Source organism: Oncorhynchus mykiss, chromosome 9 (assembly GCF_013265735.2).
Source record: "Oncorhynchus mykiss isolate Arlee chromosome 9, USDA_OmykA_1.1, whole genome shotgun sequence".
In the NCBI taxonomy this organism is placed as follows: Eukaryota; Metazoa; Chordata; class Actinopteri; order Salmoniformes; family Salmonidae; genus Oncorhynchus; species Oncorhynchus mykiss.
In genome coordinates, this window is record NC_048573.1 from 6,265,331 (window position 1) to 6,290,605 (window position 25,275).

The following is a 25,275-nucleotide window of genomic DNA, read 5'->3' on the forward strand; positions in this document are numbered from 1 at the left end:
TGGTTGTAATTTTGTTTTATTCCAAAAGAAAATATCCTGAAAACAATAACAAGCAAATCCAGTCTCAAACTTCATGAACATTACATGTTGCTAAACACAGTCAAGTCATTTGTAGCCACAAAGTATTTGAAATCTGTGTCCCAAATGGCACCACAACTCCTCAAAAGTAGTACACTATGTAGGGAATAGGGTGCCAGACGCATCACGAAAGATCTGCGTTTATAGCTCGATTTGAAATTTTAAAAATGCAACGCTGCATATGTCAGGTTCAGAAATGACTTTTTGTATTTTCACCCCAATTGGTAGTTACAGTCTTGTCCCACCATGGTATCCAATTGGTAGTTACAGTCTTGTCCCACCATGGTATCCAATTGGTAGTTACAGTCTTGTCTCATCACTTGCAACTCCTTTTCGGACTCAGGAGAGGCGAAGGTCAAGAGCTGTGCATCCTCTTCCAAAACACAACCAAGCTGCACTGCTCCTTGCCACAATGCCCATCCAACCCTACGAGTATTTCAGCTTCACATTTTGTTCTCAGACGACACCTGTGAATTGTACAGTGTGTACAGTACTATCCCCTACATAGCACACAACTGTAACCAGAGCTAAATAGAACTGCCATTTGAGACTTTTTTTGTGCTTTTTAATCAAAAACAGGTCTCTGTTCCATATCCACACTAGCATGCTACTTAGAATGGAGAAATGCATGAGCCTTGGGATTACAAATGCATCCTATTCCCTATATAGTGCACTACATTGGACCAGGACCTTATAGGGATTTGGTCAAAATGGGCTCCGATCCAAAGTAGTGCACTATATATAGGGATGTCTACCTACTTAGAGATCACCTAACAAAAGAATGCTGCAGTCATAAGACCAACAATACGTGGATCTGGTAGAAGAGGGACGTTTTCCTGATTCCCCTGTGGAATCATTAGTTCAGCACCTTGTAGTGTGGAACTGGAACCTGGGTGTGTTTTGCCAGAGTTCGTTCTGTTGTTGCCATGGAGACTGTGTGTGTGGGGGGGGGGGGGGGGGGTTCTGTTGTCATGGCATCCATCACCACAATCCAGTGTATCTTTTCCTTGAGGGTTTTGGTATTCTGAAAGTTCTGTTCTTTGGGTAGGAGGGATGGGTGAAATACAGGGTCACCGTTGCCGTGGGTAACCAGTCACATCTGTGCTGGTTGCTATGGAGACAGCCGTGAGGCATGTGTGGGCATGTCCTTCTATTTTCTGCTGGGGGGGGGGGACAGAAGGATGGATGACCCAAGCCTCAGATGGAAGTATGGTTATTCACAGGTTGTGCAGTTGGTTTATAAGTGTGAGTCAGAACTGAATGGAGTGATACAGAGGGGACTTAACGAGAGGCTTCTGAACCAAACAGACTGGTGGGGCTGAGAACTCAACTAACTACTGCATTCTGATTTCTATTGTTCCATCATAATGGATAAACACTCCCACTAGCAGCACAATCTACCCATCTGAGTATACAAGAGCCCCTCCCTAAATATACAAGAGTCCCCTCCTTTCTGTCAGTGAGAGTTGGTTTGCTCTACTTTGAGCCCTACCAGTGAGGGAGGCTGACCAGCGCCAGAACAAGCAGGAGGAGAGGAGCGGAGGTTGTTTCCTAGTTCCCTACAGAGACTAGAGCTCCCCTGTTGGCCCGGAGCCACGACTGCAGGACGGATCAACGGGGGAGGGGGATGATTGTGGGGGGTTCGGGTCTGGAGGGGTCGGGTCTGGAGCGGGGGGGGCTGCCGGAGAAGGCTGGGGGGGGCAGAGGGGGGAGCCGGGCGCAGTAAGGGGGGAGGCTGGGAGAGGGAAGGAGGAGGGGTGTGGTTGTTGGATGAGGGGGGGGGAGGGGGAGTTGGCGTCACCGCAGGGGGGAGTAATGTCTTCCAGCTTTATCTGGAAGGGAGGAGAAAGGGGGGGGGGGGGTTAGATCAGCAACAGACTTGTCAAACTTTCACCAAAACAAACCCTCACCCCCTCCTGACCTCTTCCTCCTCTGCTCCTCCCCTCTCTTTGTTTCTACTACGACTCCCACAAGGCCCCTGTGTGGAGGCTACGTCTTGTTCCGCCTGCCACTCCTTGACGACCTCGTCCAGATTGAATCGCCGTCGGTAACTAACGAAGAAGGAGCTCACCTGGGCCAGAGTTTTGTTACCGATTACCTCGGCAACCACCGCAAAGTCCTTACCATAGCGACGGATAGCTGAGGAGAGGAGAACAGGGTGTTTAAAGAGAAAGATAATGTGTTGTGATCTGAAACGTATCAAACGGTTTCTACTGTGAGTTATATTTGCCAGAATACAAGAATTTCCTGTGTTAAAGAAAATGATTGAGTTGTATTTTGGGGGTGTGTTAACTCACCCTGCACCGCTAGCAGCTGTTCCTCAGTGGACCAACGAGAGTTCATCTTGGGAGCTGGCTGGAGAGAGAGGAGGAAGAGTTAGTTGATTTATAACCGTTTTTATTATGACCTAGACAACCAGGTGAGGGGTTCCTAACGGATCCATTATGACCTAGACAACCAGATGAGGGGAGTTCCTAACGTATCCATTATGACCTAGACAACCAGGTGAGGGGAGTTCCTAACTAATCCATTATGACCTAGACAACCAGGTGAGGGGAGTTCCTAACTAATCCATTATGACCTAGACAACCAGGTGAGGGGTTCCTAACGGATCCATTATGACCTAGACAACCAGGTGAGGGGAGTTCCTAACGTATCCATTATGACCTAGACAACCAGGTGAGGGGAGTTCCTAACTAATCCATTATGACCTAGACAACCAGGTGAGGGGAGTTCCTAACGGATCCATTATGACCTAGACAACCAGGTGAGGGGAGTTCCTAACGGATCCATTATGACCTAGACAACCAGGTGAGGGGAGTTCCTAACTAGTCCATTATGACCTAGACAACCAGGTGAGGGGAGTTCCTAACTAATCCATTATGACCTAGACAACCAGGTGAGGGGAGTTCCTAACTAATCTATTATGACCTAGACAACCAGGTCAGGGTGTAGATCAGGGTGTGTCAAACTCATTTTTCCCCGCAGGCTGCATTCTGTCTTCAACGAGGTCCGGAGAGCCGTACTGAAAATGTGTTCCATTTCCTTGCCGTCAAAATTTAACAAAAATAGTCCAATATCCATCGATTTGATGCTCACTGACTGTCAAGTGATTATTAGAGCTGGAATGTAGACCCATTATATCCAGGACCAGTCACATGGAAATGCATTCCAGGTAACTACCTCACGAATCTGGTTGAGAGAATGCAAAGTTGTCAAGGCAAAGGTTGGCTACTTTGAAGAATCTAAAATCTATTTTTGATTTGTTTAACACTTTTTTGGTTACTACATGATTCCATGTGTTGTTTCACAGTTTTGATGTCTTGACTATTATTCTACAATGTAGAAAATAATGACTAACCTTTAGTTGTGTCCAAACTTTTGACTGGTTATATATATATATATATATATATATATATATATATATATATATATATATATATATATATATATATATATATATATAAATAACATTTTACCCTCTTTTTCGTGATATCCAATTGGTAGTTACAATCTTGTCTCATCACTGCAACTCCATAACGGGCTCGTGAGAGGCGACGGTCGAAAGTCCTGCGTCCTCCCGAAACATGACACCACCACCCCCCCCCCGGCCGCGCTACTTACCACCCACTCGCTGAAACCAGCTGCACCAATATGTCAGAGGAAACGCGGTTCAACTGAAGTCAGCTTGCAGGCGCCCAGCCCACCACAAGGAGTCGCTAGAGCGCGATAAGCTAAGGAAAGCCACCCTCCTCTAACCCGGATGACAACACTGGGACAATTGTGCGCCGACCTATGGGACTCCCGGTCGTCTGTGACACAACCCGAGATCCCATTATCGTTTCGATTTGGTTAAAAAATTTCAAAAATGTAAAAAGGTTTAACATGTTTTACTCTAATCACCCGCGGGGCCGTATGTTTGACACCACTAGTATAGATGAAGGAACTTTAGCCTATTGAGACACACCCCTGGTGAACAGAAGACCTACCCTGGGTATCTCCGGAAGACAGGGAAGAGGAAGTTAAAGAAGGAAATGTATGTACCCCTGTAGGACGCAGACTGTCGATGCCCTCGTCTAGACAGTGTTTCATACTACTGTTGTTCTGCTTAATACTCTGGACCTGAGACGGGGAGAGACACAGAGAGAATCTATTACTCTGTAAGTGATATCTGTGTCTGCATCGGTGTGTGTGTGTGTGTGTGGTCTGTGTGTATACCCGTCTCTTGAGTGACACCAGGTGTGTGTCTAGCTGTCTGCCAGAGCCATGGTGGTGATTGGCTGACACAGTCATGATGTCCTCGGGGTTCAGATGCATGCCTTTACAGAGGAGAGAGTAGTATGTTAATACACACAGAGACAGAGAGAGAGAGAGAGAGGAAGGGGACAGAGAGAGGAAGGGGACAGAGAGAGAGAGACAGAGAGAGAGAGGACAGAGAGAGAGAGAGAGAGAAGACAGAGAGAGGAAGGGGACAGAGAGAGGAAGGGGACAGAGAGAGAGAGACAGAGAGAGAGAGGACAGAGAGAGAGAGAGAGAGAAGACAGAGAGAGGAAGGGGACAGAGAGAGGAAGGGGACAGAGAGAGGAAGGGGACAGAGAGAGGAAGGGGACAGAGAGAGGAAGGGGACAGAGAGAGGAAGGGGACAGAGAGAGAGAAGACAGAGAGAGAGGACAGAGAGAGGAAGGGGACAGAGAGAGACAGAGAGAGAGCATAACATATGTATTATACTCAGTCACGATTTTATTGGCAACTGCAAGGAGATATTTTATTATACTGATTAACAACATTTGCATAGAAGATTCAATCTCTTCTTTTATAAAAGTGTGCACAGTCTCTAAGTAATGAGGTCATGCATGAGGCAGAATATGGAATGTAGTGGAAACCACTGAGTGAGACGAAGAAGGGAATTCGTTTTTGGTGGTGAGGGAGACTAAGAAGGGAATTTGTTTTTGGTGGTGAGGGAGACTAAGTGAATTAACAACGGGTTGTTGTTTTTTGCAGACAATCGGCATTGAAATCATCTTATTTTCTGTTATGATTTGCCTATTATTACAAACAAAGTACTAGGGAAGTGAATTACAAAGCCATATTGAGGTCAAGACCCTTGAGGATTTAAAGACTCTCATGCTTCGAACAAGTTTCAAGAATTGCCTTCACGAAAGAGTTGCGACCTACATTTATGAGCACAAGGATCCCACTTGAGAAAGCTGCAGATGTTTGTGATGACAGATAAAATTACCTTCACAAACAAAGCACCCAGTAGTTATCCCTATGCAAAAAGCAATTCAAATTAGTCAAAGATCGGCACTCTCCAGTCCACTCTCCAGCCCATTAGGTCTCTGGTGGGGACTGGGAACACTCCAGCCCATTAGGTCTCTGGTTGGGACTGGGAACACTCCAGCCCATTAGGTCTCTGGTGGGGACTGGGAACACTCCAGCCCATTAGGTCTCTGGTGGGGACTGGGAACACTCCAGCCCATTAGGTCTCTGGTGGGGACTGGGAACACTCCAGCCCATTAGGTCTCTGGTGGGGACTGGGAACACTCCAGCCCATTAGGTCTCTGGTGGGGACTGGGAACACTCCAGCCCATTAGGTCTCTGGTGGGGACTGGGAACACTCCAGCCCATTAGGTCTCTGGTGGGGACTGGGAACACTCCAGCCCATTAGGTCTCTGGTGGGGACTGGGAACACTCCAGCCCATTAGGTCTCTGGTGGGGACTGGGAACACTCCAGCCCATTAGGTCTCTGGTGGGGACTGGGAACACTCCAGCCCATTAGGTCTCTGGTGGGGACTGGGAACACTCCAGCCCATTAGGTCTCTGGTGGGGACTGGGAACACTCCAGCCCATTAAGTCTCTGGTGGGGACTGGGAACACTCCAGCCCATTAGGTCTCTGGTGGGGACTGGGAACACTCCAGCCCATTAGGTCTCTGGTGGGGACTGGGAACACTCCAGCCCATTAGGTCTCTGGTGGGGACTGGGAACACTCCAGCCCATTAGGTCTCTGGTGGGGACTGGTGTATCTCCTAAACAAGACTTTGGATCAGATGTGTATGAAACCTTTGTTTCAGATGGGTTTGTGTGTCTGCAGAGTAGCGATGCTGTTGAGCAGCCGGTGAAGATACTGCGAGACACCGGGGTGGCCCAATCCTTCATTTTGGATGGTGTTCTGCCTTTGACGCGTCAGCAACTGGTTACAGTGTGTTAGTACGAGGAGTGGAGATGAGTTACATGAAGTTCATTTGCCGTTACACGTGCTCCGTGGGAAGGCGTTTCACCTGTGCTGGTTGTCCATCTCGTTAGTGGGAAGGCGTTTCACCTGTGCTGGTTGTCCATCTTGTTAGTGGGAAGGCGTTTCACCTGTGCTGGTTGTCCATCTCGTTAGTGGGAAGGCGTTTCACCTATGCTGGTTGTCCATCTCGTTAGTGGGAAGGCGTTTCACCTGTGCTGGTTGTCCATCTTGTTAGTGGGAAGGCGTTTCACCTGTGCTGGTTGTCCATCTCGTTAGTGGGAAGGCGTTTCACCTGTGCTGGTTGTCCATCTCGTTAGTGGGAAGGCATTTCACCTGTGCTGGTTGTCCATCTTGTTAGTGGGAAGGCGTTTCACCTGTGCTGGTTGTCCATCTTGTTAGTGGGAAGGCGTTTCACCTGTGCTGGTTGTCCATCTTGTTAGTGGGAAGGCGTTTCACCTGTGCTGGTTGTCCATCTCGTTAGTGGGAAGGCATTTCACCTGTGCTGGTTGTCCATCTTGTTAGTGGGAAGGCGTTTCACCTGTGCTGGTTGTCCATCTTGTTAGTGGGAAGGCGTTTCACCTGTGCTGGTTGTCCATCTTGTTAGTGGGAAGGCGTTTCACCTGTGCTGGTTGTCCATCTCGTTAGTGGGAAGGCGTTTCACCTGTGCTGGTTGTCCATCTCGTTAGTGGGAAGGCGTTTCACCTATGCTGGTTGTCCATCTCGTTAGTGGGAAGGCGTTTCACCTGTGCTGGTTGTCCATCTTGTTAGTGGGAAGGCGTTTCACCTGTGCTGGTTGTCCATCTCGTTAGTGGGAAGGCGTTTCACCTGTGCTGGTTGTCCATCTTGTTAGTGGGAAGGCGTTTCACCTGTGCTGGTTGTCCATCTTGTTAGTGGGAAGGCGTTTCACCTGTGCCGGTTGTCCATCTCGTTAGTGGGAAGGCGTTTCACCTGTGCTGGCCCAGTGCTCCAGTTGTCTTGGTAGATGTGGAAGGTTAACACCTTTAGTTGGCGCTCCAATTTTAGATTTCTAGACAAACATTCCTTTATCTGATCTTCCCTGTTTTTGTTTTAGCTCCACCATTTTGGTTTGCTCCCTGTCTTTACGTTTTGGTGTGGGCAAATTTAGTGGCTCTCGTGGTGAGTGTCTTTCAGGTTTCAGTTGTTACCCCCTAAAAACCCCACCTCCTCCTTTTGGTTGGTGTCAGTGACTCTTTGTTAGTTCTCCCTTCTGTATGAGTGACATTTGGGGGTTTTCTTGCTGGGGAACGTGACAATAGCTTCAGCTGTTAGCTAGCGAGGAAAGTTAGCCTACAGAGCTAGCTGGAAGCTACCGGTACCTTCCTGCATCGTAAAGTTTTTCCAGCCTGTATGGACATTGTTTTGAGAACAGTAATTAACAGTTTCTACAGGCCGTGTTGTATTATTCAAGGGTACATTTTTATGCAGCCAGATGGCACTAGTCATGAATGACTAAGTGGACCAGGCACTTTGCTCTATAAAAAAGGGCTGCGCTGACAAGACTTCAGTCTCTCAACCACGCGAGACATTTGACAGAAGTTGGAGTTCTGAACGTAACAAAAATTCCAGTAACAAACTTTTGTTTTTAAATCTAAAAAGTTTCGGTATTCCATGCAACACCGTGCGCGCACACACACACACACACAGAAACCCAGTGTGTGTATAAGGTACCTTTAGGTGGTCTCCGACGAGCTCTCAAGGGGTGGTGGCGGTACTGAGCCCCAACAGACTCTTTCCTCTGTGGGTTCGACCGGCCTGGCGCTCCCCTCTCTCCTCCAGAACCACTGGAGCTGTGCTGCTTCACTGTCTGGGGAGACGGAGGGTCAGTACACAGACATTTAACTAGGCAAGTCAGTTAAGAACACATTCTTATTTACAATGACGGCCAAACCCCTCCCCTTGTTCGCTGCCCTATGGAACTCCCGATGATGGTGGGTTGTGATACAGCCCGGAATCGAACCGGGGTCTGTAGTGACGCCTCTAGCACTGAGATGCAGTGCCTTAGACGACTGCGCCACTCAGAAGAAGAGTAACACTTTTCATTCTGCTCACCTCTTTTTTGGCGTCGATCTCAAAGTCGCTGTCGCTGCCCGGGTCTCCCTCTATCTCATCATTACTGAGGAAGGGAGGGATGGGGAGAGAGAAGGGATGGGGAGAGAGAAGGGATGGGGAGAGAGAAGGGATGGGGAGAGAGAAGGGATGGGAAGAGAGAAGGGATGGGAAGAGAGAAGGGATGGGAAGAGAGAAGGGATGAGGAGAGGGAGGGAGGGATGGGGAGAGGGAGGGATGGGGAGAAAGAGAAGGGGGATGAATAAGTGATTCATTTTGTACATTCTTACTTTCAATCTCACTCTAACTCCCCCTCTATGTCTCTCTCTACCCCCCCCCCCCCCTGCCACAAATAGCAGGGTGGAGCACGCGCTCCAGCAGGTATGTCTCACTGGTCATCCCCAAAGCCAACACCTCCTTTGGCCGCCTTTCCTTCCAGTTCTCTGCTGCCAATGACTGGAACGAATTGCAAAAATCACTGAAGGTGGAAACTTACAGTGGGGCAAAAAAGTATTTAGTCAGCCACCAATTGTGCAAGTTCTCCCACTTAAAAAGATGAGAGAGGCCTGTAATTTTCATCACTTCAACTATGACAGACAAAATGAGGAAAGAAAATCCAGAAAATCACATTGTAGGATTTTTAATGAATTTCTTTGCAAATTATGGTGGAAAATAAGTATTTGGTCACCTACAAACAAGCAAGATTTCTGGCTCTCACAGACCTGTAACTTCTTCTTTAAGAGGCTCCTCTGTCCTCCACTCGTTACCTGTATTAATGGCACCTGTTTGAACTTGTTATCAGTATAAAAGACACCTGTCCACAACCTCAAACAGTCACACTCCAAACTCCACTATGGCCAAGACCAAAGAGCTGTCCAAGGACACCAGAAACAAAATTGTAGACCTGCACCAGGCTGGGAAGACTGAATCTGCAATAGGTAAGCAGCTTGGTTTTAAGAAATCAACTGTGGGAGCAGTTATTAGGAAATGGAAGACATACGAGACCACTGATAATCTCCCTCGATCTGGGGCTCCACGCAAGATCTCACCCCGTGGGGTCAAAATGATCACAAGAAGGATGAGCAAAAATCCCAGAACCACACGGGGGGACCTAGTGAATGACCTGCAGAGAGCTGGGACCAAAGTAACAAAGCCTACCATCAGTAACACACTACACCGCCAGGGACTCATATCCTGCAGTGCCAGACGTGTCCCCCTGCTTAAGCCAGTACATGTCCAGGCCCGTCTGAAGTTTGCTAGAGAGCAGTTGGATGATCCAGAAGAAGATTGGGAGAATGTCATATGGTCAGATGAAACCAAAATATAACTTTTTGGTAAAAATTCAACTCGTCGTGTTTGGAGGACAAAGAATGCTGAGTTGCATCCAAAGAACACCATACCTACTGTGAAGCATGGGGGTGGAAACATCATGCTTTGGGGCTGTTTTTCTTCAAAGGGACCAGGACGACTGATCCGTGTAAAGGAAAGAATGAATGGGGCCATGTATCGTGAGATTTTGAGTGGAAACCTCCTTCCATCAGCAAGGGCATTGAAGATGAAACGTGGCTGGGTCTTTCAGCATGACAATGATCCTAAACACACCGCCTGGGCAACGAAGGAGTGGCTTCGTAAGAAGCATTTCAAGGTCCTGGAGTGGCCTAGCCAGTCTCCAGATCTCAACCCCATAGAAAATCTTTGGAGGGAGTTGAAAGTCCATGTTGCCCAGCAACAGCCCCAAAACATCACTGCTCTAGAGGAGATCTGCATGGAGGAATGGGCCAAAATACCAGCAACAGTGTGTGAAAACCTTGTGAAGACTTACAGAAAACGTTTGACCTCTGTCATTGCCAACAAAGGGTATACAACAAAGTATTGAGAAACTTTTGTTATTGGCCAAATACTTATTTTCCACCATAATTTGCTAATAAATTCATAAAAAATAAAAAAACCCTCACCTGGTTGTCTAGGATGAGGGTACGGCTATAAGAACTGGTCGTCTAGTGCGTTGGGAGCAGAGCATAAAAGGAGCAGATTCCTGGGCGTGGTAGGATAGATTCAGGGCATAATGTACAGACAAGGGTATGGTAGGGTGCGAGTACAGCGGGGGTAAATCTAGGCATTGAGTGACGATGAGAGAGGTTGCATCTCTGGAGGCGCTAGTTAAGCTAAGTGCGGTCTCCGCATGTGTGGGGGGTGGGACAAGGGGGCTATCTGAGGCATGTTGAGCAGGACTAGGGGCTCCGCAGTAAAATTAAACAATGAGAGCTGCCCTAAACAACAGTATACAAGGCATACTGACATTAGAGAGAGGCATAAAGCCATCACAGGTGTTGATTGGGAGAGCTAAGACAACGGGTAAATGGCAATGAATGGGCAGAGAGGGTCAGTTAGCTACACACAGGGCCTGAGTTCGAGGCCGGGGCAGACAGATAAACAAAATAGGGACTCCTAATCACAGCTGGTTGTGATACAGCCTGGAATCGAACCAGGGTCTGTAGTGACGCCTCTAGCACTGAGATGCAGTGCCTTAGACCTCTGCGCCACTCGGGAGCCCTTGTGTGTGTCTAATTTTGTTCCTTTCAAATGGCATAGAAGGCCCTTCTTGCCTTGTTTCTCAGCTTGTTCACAGCTTAGTGGAAGTTACCTGTAGCGCTGATGTTTAGGTCGAGGTATATATTAGTTTGTGTTCTCTAGTCTCTCCCCTCCCCATGTCTCCCTCCTGTCCACCCCCCCATTCATTCCCCCTCTCCTCCTTACAACCCTCCACCCCTTCCCCCTCTCCTCCTTACCCCCCTCCACCCCTTCCCCCTCTCCTCCTTACCCCCCTCCATTCCTTCCCCTCTCACTCTCTCCTCCTCACCCATCTTCCTTGTCTGTCTTTCTGACCAGTCTTCTAGCCTGTCGGTCCATAACACTGGTTCTGGTCCTGGTCTTCTTCCAGCTGTAGTAGTACCGGACCAGGCCTGAGACCAGCTTATCAGGCAGCTACAGAGAGAAAGAGAGAGAGAGAGAGAGAGGGAGAGAGAGAGAGAGAGGGGGGGGGGAAACAGGGTTAAACAGTGTTTTCACAACGCTCCAGTGTAAACAGGGTTAAACAGTGTTTTCACAACGCTACAGTGTAGCTCCCCAGTAAGTGTCCTCACCATCTGTTGTATACGATGGAAGCTCTTGCCATGGAAGCTGAAGGCCTGTTCAAACAGGACCTTGTCCTCTACGGTCCACTCCTCGGGAAAGGGAGTGAAGTTAGCCAGGTCAGCAAGGGAACACTCCACATCATGTTTATGCCACAGCAACATCCCCAGGGCCTGGACAGACAGAGAGAGAAGTGACATTTAGAGACAGGGCCTGGACAGACAGATAGACAGAGAGAGCAGTGACATTTAGAGACAGGGCCTGGACAGACAGACAGAGCAGTGACATTTAGATACAGGGCCTGGACAGACAGAGCAGTGACATTTAGATACAGGGCCTGGACAGACAGAGAGAGAGAGCAGTGACATTTAGATACAGGGCCTGGACAGACAGACAGAGCAGTGACATTTAGATACAGGGCCTGGACAGACAGAGCAGTGACATTTAGATACAGGGCCTGGACAGACAGAGAGAGAGAGCAGTGACATTTAGATACAGGGCCTGGACAGACAGAGAGAGAGAGCAGTGACATTTAGACCCAGAGGCCTAGAAAGACAGAGAGCAGTGACATTTTGACACAGGGGAGGGGACATACTGGAGGATGAATACCCTATTCACTATATGGTGCATTATTTTGAACCAGAGCTCTGAGATAACTACACAGAACAGAAATATAAACGCAACATGGAAAGTGTTGGTCCCATGTTTCATGAGCTGAAATTAAAAGATCCCAGAAATGTCCATATGCACAAAATGTTTATTTCACTCAAAGTTGTGAACAAATTTATTTACATCCTTGTTAGTTAGCATTTCTACTTTGCCAAAATAATCCATCCACGGGTGGCGCAGTGGCTAAGGGCGCTGTACTGCAGCGCCAGCTGTGCCATCAGAGTCCCTGGGTTCGCGCCCAGGCTCTGTCGTAACCGGCCGCGACCGGGAGGTCCGTGGGGCGACGCACAATTGGCCTAGCGTCGTCCGGGTTAGGGAGGGATTGGTCGGTAGGGATCTCCTTGTCTCATCGCGCACCAGCGACTCCTGTGGCGGGCCGGGCGCAGTGCGCGCTAGCCAAGGTTGCCAGGTGCACGGTGTAGCCTCCGACACATTGGTGCGGCTGGCTTCCGGGTTGGATGCGCGCTGTTGGGTTGTGTATCGGAGGACGCATGACATTCAGCCTTCGTCTCTCCCGAGCCCGTACGGGAGTTGTAGCAATGAGACAAGATAGTAGCTACTACAACAATTGGATACCACGAAATTGGGGAGAAAAAGGGGGTAAAATTAAAAAAGAAATAAAAGAAATAATAAAAATAAAATAATCCACCTGACAGGTGTGGCATATCAAGAAGCGGATTAAAACAGCACAATCATTACACAGGTGCACCTTGTGCTGGGGGACAATAAAAGGAACATTTTGTCAAACAACCCAAGTTTTGAGGGAGTGTGAAATTTGTTTGCTGACTCCAGGATTGTCCACCAGAGGTGTTGCCAGAGAATTTAATGTTAATTTCTCTACCATAGAGAATTTGGCAGTACGTCCAACCATAGAATTTGTATGGCGTCGTGCGGCCGAGCGGTTTGCTGATGGCCACATTGTGAACCGAGCGCCCCATGGTGGCGGTGGAGTTATGGTGGAGTTATGGTTTGGGTAGGTATGAAGGGTGGGTAGGTATGAAGCTACGGACAACGAACACAACTGCATTTTATCTTTGCCAATTTCTATCGGCCGCCATCACCTCATGTTTCAGCAGGATAATACATAACCCCATATTGCAAGGATCTGTACACAATTCCTGGATGCTGAAAATGTCCCAGTTCTTCCATGGCCTGTATACTCCCCAGACATGTCTCCCATTAAGCATGTTTGGGATGCTCTGGATCGACGTGTACGACAGCGTGTTCCAGTTCCCGCCAATATCCAGCAACTTCACACAGCCATGGAAGAGGAGTGGGACAACGTTCCACAGGCCACGATCAACAGCCTGATCAACTCTATGTGAAGGAGACGTGTCGCACTGCATGAGGCAAATGATGGTGAGACCAGATACTGACTGGTTTTCTGATCCACACCCCTACCTTTTTTATAAGGTATCTGTGACCAACAGATACATATCTGTATTCCAGTCATGTGAAATTCATAGATTAGGGCCTACTTTTTTATTTATTTACTGATTTCCTAGTGAACTGTGAACTCAGTAAAATCTTTGAAATGTTTTGTTTACATTTGTAGAGTATATTTACTGTTTGTATAAAGTTAGATTGATTGACTGTACCTGTTCCATGTTGTAGCCATGCTTCTCTTTAGCCATCAGAATATACTCATCCACTGGGGGGAGAAAGAGAGAGAGAGAGAGAGAGAGAGCGAGAGAGCGAGCAGAGATGGCAGAGAGAGAGAGAGAGCAGAGTGAGAGAGAGCGAGCAGAGAGCAGAGAGAGCGAGCAGAGAGAGCAGAGTGAGAGAGAGCGAGCAGAGAGCAGAGAGAGCGAGCAGAGTGAGAGAGAGCGAGCAGAGAGAGCAGAGCGAGCAGAGAGAGCAGAGCGAGAGAGTGAGAGTTTTTTATTTCACTTTCGTTTTATCTACTTCACTTGCTTTGGCAATGTTAACATATGTTTCCCATGTCAATGAAGGCCTTGAATTGAATTGAAAGAGAGAGAGCAAAGCATTTAAACTGTCAGATAATAGTATAGTGTGTGTGTTTACACATGGCGTCAGAGATGAGACTGTTGGGGCACCACACCAGCATACTCCTCTGCTCCTTCTCATTGTAGCGGCTTGGCGTGTCTGTGTGCACACACACACACGTCAGTCATACATTCCTTATTTTCTCTCACTCCATCTGTCACATACACAGCCAAATAATCAAATCCCCCCCCTTCCCTCTCTGGTACCTGGGTTTAACTCAGGTATCTGTGCCTGGTAGTCTCCTCCCACTCGAATCATACTGTCTGTGGAGAGAGAAAAGAGGGATGATTAGAGGAAGAGACCGCAGAGGAAGAGAGAGACATCAGCTGAGAGAGAACTAGCAATAAGGCCAGAGAGAGTTAGCGATAAGCCCAGAGAGAGAGAGAGAGAGTTAGCGATAAGCCCAGAGAGGGAGAGAGAGAGAGAGAACTAGCGATAAGCCCAGAGAGGGAGAGAGAGAGAGAGAACTAGCGATAAGCCCAGAGAGGGAGAGAGAGAGAGAGAACTAGCGATAAGCCCAGAGAGGGAGAGAGAGACAGAGAACTAGCGATAAGCCCATAGAGGGAGAGAGAGAGAGAGAGAGAACTAGCGATAAACCCAGAGGGAGAGAGAGAGAGAGAGAACTAGCGATAAGCCCAGAGAGGGAGAGAGAGAGAGAGAGAACTAGCGATAAGCCCAGAGAAAATTAGCGATAAGCCCGGAGAGAGTTAGCGATAAGCCCGGAGAGAGTTAGCGATAAGCCCGGAGAGAGTTAGCGATAAGCCCGGAGAGAGTTAGCGATAAACCCAGAGAGAGTATTAGAGATAAACCCAGAGAGAGAGAGTATTAGCGATAAGCCCAGAGAGAGAGTATTAGCGATAAGCCCAAGAGAGAGAGTATTAGCGATAAGCCCAAGAGAGAGAGAGTATTAGTGATAAGCCCACATAGAGAGTATTAGTGATAAGCCCAGAGAGAGTTTCCGATAAGCCCAGAGAGAGAGAGAGAGTATTAGTGATAAGCCCAGAGAGAGAGAGAGTATTAGTGATAAGCCCAGAGAGAGAGATAGTATTAGCGATAAACCCAGAGAGAGAGAGAGAGAGAGAGAGAGAGAGAGAGAGAGAGAGAGAGTATTAGCGATAAACCCAGAGAGAGAGTATTAGCGATAAACCCAGAGAGAGAGAGAGTATTAGTGATAAGCCCAGAGAGAGAGAGAGTATTAGTGATAAACCCAGAGAGAGAGAGAGTATTAGCAATAAACCCAGAGAGAGAGAGAGTATTAGTGATAAGCCCAGAGAGAGAGAGAGAGAGAGTATTAGTGATAAACCCAGAGAGAGAGAGAGTATTAGCGATAAACCCAGAGAGAGAGAGAGAGAGTATTAGTGATAAGCCCAGAGAGAGAGAGAGTATTAGCGATAAGCCCAGAGAGAGACAGAAGATCAGAGAGACAAGCAGAGAGGGAGCGTGAGAGATTTGTCCGATTCAGCTGCCCTGCGCACCGGGTAGGCGAACTGTTGCCATTTTGAACCATTTCATGTGTGAGGGCACAAACTCTGCCTCCCTGGCGGGCCCAGAGAGCAAATCAAGTGCACTATAGGCCGACCACTGGCCAATCGGATGGCTCAGATTACCGTGTCTGCAGTAATGTAGCATGGCATAAAAGAAAGCTACTAGAGACTGTCAATGAATACAGCATAGAGCTGCTGTTTCAAAACATTTAAAACCACGACTAGAGAGAGACTGTAAACGAATACAGCATAGAGCTGCTGTTTTTATGAGTGACTTGATGTTCTTACTCAGCCCTGTCAACACTTTTTATTCAACACTTTTATAACCCATGAAATGCACGTTCTTCCTATTTCCACTCAGCGCTAGAACAAGCAGTGCAGCTGTAATGAATGAGTATCAATAGACTTTGTTGTTGTTGTTGTTGTTATTGTTGTTGTTATTAGTGGATTGGGTATTTTTTTATATCAAAGACATGCTGTTTTTGACTCTCTCTCTCTCTACCACACCTGCTGTCTCTAACTCTGAATGATTGGCTATGAAAAGCCAACTGACATTTACTCCTGAGGTGCTGACCTGTTGCACCCTCTCCAACCACTGTGATTATTATTTGACCCTGCTGGTCATCTATGAACATTTGAACATCTTGGCCATGTTCTGTTATAATCTCCACCCGGCACAGCCAGAAGAGGACTGGCCTCCCCTCAGAGCCTGGTTCCTCTCTAGGTTCTGGTCTTTCTAGGGAGTTTTTCCTAGCCACCGTGCTTCTACACCTGCATTGCTTGCTGTTTGGGGTTTTAGGTTGTTTTCTGTACAGCACTTTGATATATCAGCTTATGTGACAAGGACTTTATAAATATATTTGATTGATTGATTTCACTTTCTCTCCCTCTCCTTTCTCTCCGACCCTCAGTCTGCTGCTCTCTCCCTCCGCTGAGACCGACCCTCAGTCTGCTGCTCTCTCCCTCCGCTGAGACCGACCCTCAGTCTGCTGCTCTCTCCCTCCGCTGAGACCGACCCTCAGTCTGCTGCTCTCTCCCTCCGCTGAGACTGACCCTCAATCTGCTGCTCTCTCCCTCCGCTGAGACCGACCCTCAGTCTGCTGCTCTCTCCCTCCGCTGAGACCGACCATCAGTCTGCTGCTCTCTCCCTCCGCTGAGACTGACACTCAGTCTGCTGCTCTCTCCCTCCGCTGAGACCGACCCTCAGTCTGCTGCTCTCTCCCTCCGCTGAGACCGACCTTCAGTCTGCTGCTCTCTCTCTCTCTCTCCACTGAGACTGACCCTCAGATGCAGGCACCATCAGCCCAGTAAAATAAAAAGCACATGATTTAAAAATGTATGGTCACTTAGCTGTGTTTCACAAGTAATACAACAACGGATCTATTACCGGTATGATCATATAGCTTACCTCAAATGTAGAAATATAAATTTTAAGAACAGGCTCAAACAACAATGCATTGGCAGGGCAATTCAAGCAAAGCTGATATGCAGTGATACTGTATTGGGCCTATAGCTTCCTTCCGGGTTTTTTTTTTTTATAAAGTCATGCTATTAAAAAAATAAAAACATCTGAACGGTAGATCTCAGCTTGCATTTTGACTCAAAGTGATATTGACTCAGAAAAAGAAGGTTGGTGACCACCGTTCTAGAGTTTTTCCCTGTTAACAACATCAACGTTTCCCTTTACTGTGGCAATTGTTATCGACTGAACACAATATTAGCCACTTTTAATGCAACATACCTGGGGGGGGGGGGGGAAGAAAAAAAAAACTGCAAAATATTTTGTTGTAGGACTCTATTGTATAGACATGCACTACTCAGCACAGACTAGTGCACCATAACCAATCAGAGCTGCAGTAGGCCTATGTGCATATAGACAATTGCCATATATGGATCTGTGCCAGGCACTTTGAACTGGACTCTGTTTACAGCATGAGCGGTCGTGAGTAGATGCGCTTGTTTTGAGATCATAGTGAGAGCTGCATGTAGCCATGTGTGCACATTTTGTTCATATCCTTTGCTAGTTAGTGAGTTATTAGATATTAGTTATTAGCCCAGTTATAGATCATTTGTAGTCAGCAATAGGGGAGTGATTGACTCCTACAAGAGCACAAAATGTATACATTTCTAGACATCTTTGAAAATCCAGAAGAGCTTTTTTTTTTTTTTTTCTTAAAGGGGCAGTGTTATATTTTGAGACAGGCTTGAATAAGCTAAGTAGCCAATAGGTAATTTATCACATTATCTGTAATAATGGTATGGGATTAATAATGCATTTTTATTTTGTAAAGTGGTATCGAGTATCAAACAACATTTTCAGTCACCACCTTGTCAGAAGGACGAGGGGATAAACAGGTTCATGTCAAGCCCTGCATGTTATTTTTTCAAAAGTCTAATGGAACACTGAACACTGAATGACAGAACAGCTGTTTCCATGTTAACATGTTATGGGATGCATTTTCTCCATTGTGTTCGATTCCAGGCTGCATCACAACCGGTCGTGATTGGACGTCCCATAGGGCGGCGCACAATTGGCCCAGCGTCGTCCAGGTTTGGCCGCCGGTAGGACGTCATTGTAAATAAAGAATTTGTTCTTAACTGACTCGCCTAGTTAAATAAAAGGTTCAATAAATAAAACATTTTAAAAAATACCACTCTGTTAGGCCTACATTATGCTCAAATATCCTCGGTAACCTACACGGCCACTGTTAAACCTATAACTTAATAAGGGTACAGCCTCAGTGTTCACGCTAAAGTCGTGCTGGAAGTTGCACATTTCTTTACAATGGAAGCAAACAGAACGAAATGGGGAGGGACTGTGTTTTTTGTCTGTTGTGAACTCTTCATTGCTTTTGTTTGAGCGCGTGTGCGCGTGCGTTTTCCTGTCATGAACTGAGTAGGTATGACGACGCTAAGAAAATGAGACACTCACTACTGTGAGACAGTAGTGAGCACGATTACAAGCACACAATAATGAGATTTATTGTGGATAGTTAAAATTAATATAATTAAATTGTACATGCTTTGAAAGAACACTTTCTCATAATAATCCTGTTTACACGGACACATCTGAGATCAGGCTGCCTGATGAGACTGTTGATAAATGCAGAAAAATCACCAATCAGAATAAACTTTATACCATGTTATTTTCTGCCCTTTTACCCGAATCTGACCTGTGTGTGTGTGTGTGTGTGTGTGTGTGTGTGTGTGTGTGTGTGTCTCGTGTGTGTGTGTGTACCGTGAGCGTGCTCCTCATCGCTGCTGTCCTCCTCCGAGTGTTGGTTGTTTCCATTGGTTTTAGCCCTGCTCCTAGACAGAACGCCGCTCCCCGACCGCTCCATCACCGAGGGCATACTGCAACACACACACACACACACACACATAAAACATAGGCCTACACATAATCTACATCACTAAGGAAAAGTCCTGTCACCAATCAGCACACACATTAACAAAATAACAAACTTCCAAAGCCCTCAGTATAGCAGAGATGAACAATCTGTCTTCCACCAAGCACACGTACATGCACACTAATAATTCAATATTAAATTGAGTATGTTAGTAAGCTGAGTACGACATCAGTCGTGTGAAAACTTCACTCTCCTTAAAACAGCGGTAGATCATAATTTATGTAAGAATACCGCTGATTAAAAACACCTGGTTTTCTGAGCCATCTTTCAAATGATTAGGACGTGTAAACACCTTTTTTTCAAGCAGAGTTCCAGCGCGGTGTATTTGATCTGTACACGTGCTAACAGCAGCAGTTCAAGACTCTCTCTCTCTCTCTTTTGTGCAAGTGAAGTGAGTTCAGGAACAACTGAAAGTATCTTAGTTTGAAATAGTTTTCACATACAAACTTTATCTGTCCGAACTCAGGATAAAATGTTCTTCCCCAAAATAACGTGGTCAAGTGTGGTAGAGCGTTTGATTTTGATTGGTGAGTTTCTGCATTTATCATAATTCCCATCAGGCAGCCTGATTTCAGATGTGTCCATGTAAACAGGATTATTAGAGAAATTGTTGTTCTTGCAAAGCATTTAAACATTTTAAACAAATGATTACATTTTTTTTTAAAATCAGACTATTCACAATAAATCACATTATTGTGTGCAATGTAACCGTGCTCACTACCGTCTCATTCTCTTCAGCCTCTTACGGTCTGGTTATCAACCCCAACTCCTCATAATAGCAAAAATACACACATACCAACCTGGTCTCAGAACATTTCGTATTATTCTGTACGTAAATCCGAGACACTCCATTTAGTACGATATGTATCAATTTGTGGACGTCCATCACTCCATTTCTTATATGTTACGAATTACAATTAGTATTTTATTTATTTATTTATTTATATGTGTGTGTTACGAATTCTCAAAACGTAACATATTATGAATTTGCAATAAGTAGTTATCAATGCTTATGCCTTAAGTAACCATCTGTTTTATGTAATCATACAAAAACGTCACACTAAATGGAACATCTCTGAGATACGTACAGAATAATACTAAATTCTCTGATACCAGGTTGCATATACACACACTCAAACAAAAGCAATTTAGAGTTCACAGCAGAAAAATAACACAGTTAATCCAGTATCTGGCTACACAACGAGGAGTCACATGTTCAACTATCAAGTGGAGAAACATCAAAACACACCACACACAGCCTATGCCAAACTATGTGTGTGTGTGATGTGAAGTAAGTTCTGTCTTGGGGGGGAGGCGCGCGCTAACGTTCGTGCTGTGACACAAAAGACTAGACGGTCACCTCGGGACAAGACATCTTCCGGTTTCAAATGTTCCCGTTAAACCGACTTTTTGTCGTTATACCGACCACACGAGACGTGAAACGAACTCTACATACAGTTAGCGAATGAATAGAACAGTTGTACATGCAATAGCCCTCTTTTTTTTTGTACATTTTGTCGGAAAAAAATGGGTCTGTCAACAAGAGCCGAGTTCCACACAATGTATGCATCATCACAAAGTTAACTTAACTGTAACATCACGGCAAAAACACAACACTTCAATTTTAGGACGTATGTTTTTTTTTTTGTGTGATGATAACCTTTACAAGCCTAACTTAAGAAAATATTTTCCTGTAATACTGATTAAAAACCACTCAAAAAAGATATTGCAGTAGTATAGTATTCGGCCTCATTCACAATGCTGTTGGCCTTTGTCTACTAATGCTGGTCCAAGCCACACAAACGGTGCCAGTCTGTGTGTAACATTAAACTCACACTTTAGGTAGGATTGTAGACTAATCAAGGCAACAACAAACAGAAAAAGTTCATTTCATGGAAACAGATAAATAAACTATGAACAAATATCAAAGTTATCGATATCATTACTGTCCCACCGGTCGCCAAAGCCCGCCCCTTTCCCTTTTTTTGTTGCAACTTGATTGATTGATTACATAGACCAGCCAACACATTTCTACAGGGTAGTAGCTAGCATCTACATTAGTTGCAATATAAACCTTAGCAATCTTGCCTTAACTTTTAGACAGTGTAAAATATTAGCAAGAAACTGGCTGACTAGCTACTAAGCTATTTTCCCTAATATTAAATAAATAACAGCTATTGGAAAGTAATTCATTTGGGACACTCACTAGTGTGAGTTGTACTGGCCAAAAACACATTCATATCAACCATTAGCTATTTCCAGAAAAGTCTAGCATTGGAATCCCATCCTGGTAACTATTACCCATGATGTTGCTTCTAGAAAGCCAGTTTACAATCCTTGTTAATCAATTATACAGATATTATTTGGGGTTAAGTATCAGTTCAACTCACAAATTACTAAATCTATTTTTTTCTTTCTCGTATTCTCCAAAGGGGGGGGAAATCTTTGTCACAATCTCTCATATTCTCACTCTTCCTCGACTCTCGCTCAAAACCACATCCAAATTAGTAGTGACAAGAATACAACAACGTGTGTTCCCATAGAACCGGCTTTTACAAAATAAACATTTAATAAATAATGAAATCTTGTCCCACCTCCGTCCTCTCCTCCTTTCCCTCTGCCCTCCGTTGATAATATATATTTCAACTTTCAATCCTTTTGTTATCGCCAGGCTAACGTCGGTGGGGGGGTATGGGTGTGGGGGGTAGCTAGTACTATTCCAGTTGTTGGTCGCTACTAGTTGGCGTTGTGGACGTTTTGGATTCGTTGTACAAGTCGGGATAGCAGTTCAATTCAGTAGCTCACCTGCTTATTTTGTGGTCCTCGGGCGTTTTTCTCTCATTCAAAACTTAGCTGCGGCTTTCTACGCAGCTAATAGGCCGCTTAACTAGGAAAATAGAAATAAAAATAAACTTTACCTTCAAAACGGCTTAATTTTCATTCATTTGATGCCAAAGTGGGTCTTCGCGTATTCAATAAAACAGCTTGCACGTAGAGAAGCGGAGAGTGTGCCGGGAGAACCTAACCAGGCCTCGGAGGGGAGAGGTGTACATCCGCAACCGTTGGATTGCTCCTCGCCTCTCCCTAACTAACTTCAATAGCAGAAAAGTAGTCCCCTGTGCAAGTTGGACAGCCATACAAAAGATGGCTTGTTGTGGGGCAAATACACATGCTTGCTGTTGCCTCGAATGTGTTATTTGGTCCAATTTAGATGCATTTACGTCTCAATCAATCGTTGATGTAGAGACAGATCATAATTTTCTTAAAGATGTTGGCCCACAAATACAGTGCTGGTTTTAATCCAACCCTACATTGTATACTGGAATAGTAGATGTCTGAAATTGAAATGTTTACAACAACAAAAATCAAGTGTACCTGCTATCGTACAATCACATAAATTGGGAACTACTTGCGTGGAGTGATTCGTCAGCTGTGCATCTCTGTGCTGCGCTCGGGCAGACTTGCTGCTCTGAACGATGTATGCATGGATAGGAAAAGGGGGGCCGTGTGTGTGTGTGTGTGCGCGCGTGCGCGTGTGCGTGCGTGCGTGTGTGTACACAATGTGGAAAACGATGGATTTCAAATTTGACACACACCCACACACACTGATGGACATGTCTTAATCCATTGCTATTCTGTCTGCATGTCTGTCTCACAAGCAAACATGCAGGCCATGCTCTGTCATACAGCAACACTTGTGGCACATCCTCTCTCTGTCTCTCCTCTTTCTCCCTCCCCCTCTCTTCTCTGCTCCAGCCTCTATGTTCTCACTCTATCTGTTTTGTCGTTTCTTCTCTCTCCATTCTCTCATTCCTTCTCCGTCTTGTTCTTTCTCATTCCTATCCTTCCTTCTTTCCATCTCTCCTCCTTCCCGTTATCTCATCCCTTCCTCTCTACCTCCTCCCTCTCTCTTCTCCTCTATCCATTTTCAACACTCCTCTTTCCTCTCCTTCCCTCTCTACTTCCTCCACTCACCCACTATGCATGTGTTCTTCTGTCCCCTCCCCCTCCTTCCCTGTGCTCTTCTCCTCTCTATGTCCTGTCCGCCCTCCTCTTTCTCTCCCTCGCTCCAAAACTCACCCACTGTATCTGTTCTCTCTTTCTCCTCCCCCGTCAAGCTTTCCTCTTTCCCTCCTTCTCTATCTCCTCTCCTTAGATCTCTCTACCCCCCCTGTTCTCTCTCTACCCCCCCTGTTCTCTCTCTACCCCCCCTGTTCTCTCTCTACCCCCCTGTTCTCTCTCTCTCTCTCCCCCCTGTTCTCTCTAGTTCTCCCCTGTTCTCTCTCTCTCTCTCCCCCCTGTTCTCTCTCTCTCACCTGCTCTCTCTCTCTCTCTCTCTCGCTTTCCCCCTCGTTTCATTTTCCAACACTCACCGACTGTATGTGTAGGCTACGACTTCCTCTCTCACTCTCTCTCTCCGTTCACTCTGTCTTCCTCTCTACAGTCCTTCGACCTCCCTCTCCTCCCCCTCCTCCTCTCCTCCCCTCCCCCTCAATCACCCCCTCCTCCTCCCCTCCCCCTCCATCACCTCCCCCTCCCCTTCCCCCACCTCCTCCCCCTCCACAACCTCCTCTACAGTGATCTACTCATTCCCCTTCCTCTCTCTCTTGCTCTTCCTCTCCTCGTCTCTCCTCCCTCTACTCTGCACCCCCTCCATTTCTCCTCTCTTCCCCTCCTGTCCCCCACACTGCCTCTCTCTCCTCTCTTCCCCTCCTGTCCCCCACACTGCCTCTCTCTCCTCCCCTCCCTCTCCTCTGCACTCCCTCTCTCTTCCCCCTCCCTCTCTCTCCTCTGCACTCCCTCTCTCTCTTCCCCCTCCCTCTCACTCTTCCCCCCCACCCTCCCTTTCTTCTATTTTCCTCTCCCTCCCTCCCCTCCCGCCCTCTCTCTAGAGCTCTCTCTCTGTTTGTTAGCCCTGTCTGTCTGTCTGTCTGTCTGTCTGTCTGTCTGTCTGTCTGTCTGTCTGTCTGTCTGTCTGTCTGTGTTCATCCTGTGAGGCCTGCTGTAGCAAATATATAATTTTCCTCCTAACCAGCTCGCTCTGTCTGAACACACACACACCAGAGAACTCTCGTATACACAGGTCTATCAGCTGGTGAAATTAGGACAAATAAAACTGACATGACACTGTCTGTGTCTGTGTGTGTGTGTGTGTGTGTGTGTGTGTGTGTGTGTGTGTGTGTGTGTGTGTGTGTGTGTGTGTGTGTGTGTGTGTGTGTGTGTGTGTGTGTGTGTGTGTGTGTGTGTGTGTCTGTGTGTGTGTCTGTGTGTGTGTCTGTGTGTGTGTGAGAGAGAGGAGAGGAGAGCAAGGCATAATCTGGTTGCAGATACCAGCACTGGCTACATCTTCATGGTCTTAGTATTCAGCCTATGACAAATGATTAATTCATATTTTTTAAGACAAAAGCAAACCAATGTTGTTCACAGTAGATGGAGAAAATGTAGATGTAATGGAAGGAATGCAAGGAAGACAGTAGAGAGAGAGAGAGAAATAATGAGGCAGAGAGAGGGAGAGAGAAAGAATGAGGGAGAGAGAGAGAGAGAGAGAGAGAATAAGGGGGAGAGAGAGAGATAAATAATGAGGGAGAGAGAGAGAATAAGGGAGAGAGAGCACGACCAGAAGTCTAGTAGCATAACAACCCCTAGTCCTTGGGAACTTCATGAAGATCTGAAAGGATTGGATAGGTTTAAGCAATATGGTAGTAACTTCAACAAGCTAGGAGGAACATTCACCTCCATATTGCTTACACCTATCCAGTCCTTACAGATCTCCTGTGTGATAGAGGCTAAGTCGCTGTTTCTGTACAGGCCGTTAGTTACACCTCCACACCCAAACAGTAGTAGTTTAGGCCATAACGGAAACCGTCGCGGGCTGCGAGTTCGAACTCCATGACCCCCCCCCCCCCCCCCCCATCCCTCCCGTCGTGCCCCTCTTCCCAAAAGCCATCTCCCCGTCGCGAGACAGATTACACCAAGACAAAGGGTTGTGGGCGGGGCTTACTGAGGGGGCCATCTGTGTGCGTGAGTGAGTGAGTGCGTGCGTGCGTGTGTTTGTGAAATAGACAGCATATAGGCCTGTATGAAACTCAACATATGGATGGGATGCCTTCCGTAAAGGGCTCGGAAAAGAATGGTCTACCCAAGAAATGGCGCACACATCATTGTCAAATGATTTGCAAATTAACATAACCAGCT

At 46.5% G+C, this 25,275-nt stretch overlaps 1 protein-coding gene across 1 annotated transcript; it reads right to left on the reverse strand.

Annotated features, from left to right (window-relative positions):
* rcor2 (REST corepressor 2) lies at positions 1-21,821 on the reverse strand. Its single transcript, XM_036987184.1, is given in 15 exon segments — positions 1-1,856; positions 1,858-1,910; positions 2,000-2,217; positions 2,376-2,433; positions 4,123-4,200; positions 4,297-4,397; positions 8,001-8,136; positions 8,382-8,445; positions 11,239-11,363; positions 11,522-11,683; positions 13,778-13,830; positions 14,205-14,285; positions 14,393-14,449; positions 18,909-19,024; positions 21,675-21,821. Coding segments are annotated over 14 exon segments (1,623 nt in total). The 5' UTR covers position 19,024; positions 21,675-21,821; the 3' UTR covers positions 1-1,534.
* Positions 21,822-25,275: the final 3,454 nt, after the last annotated feature.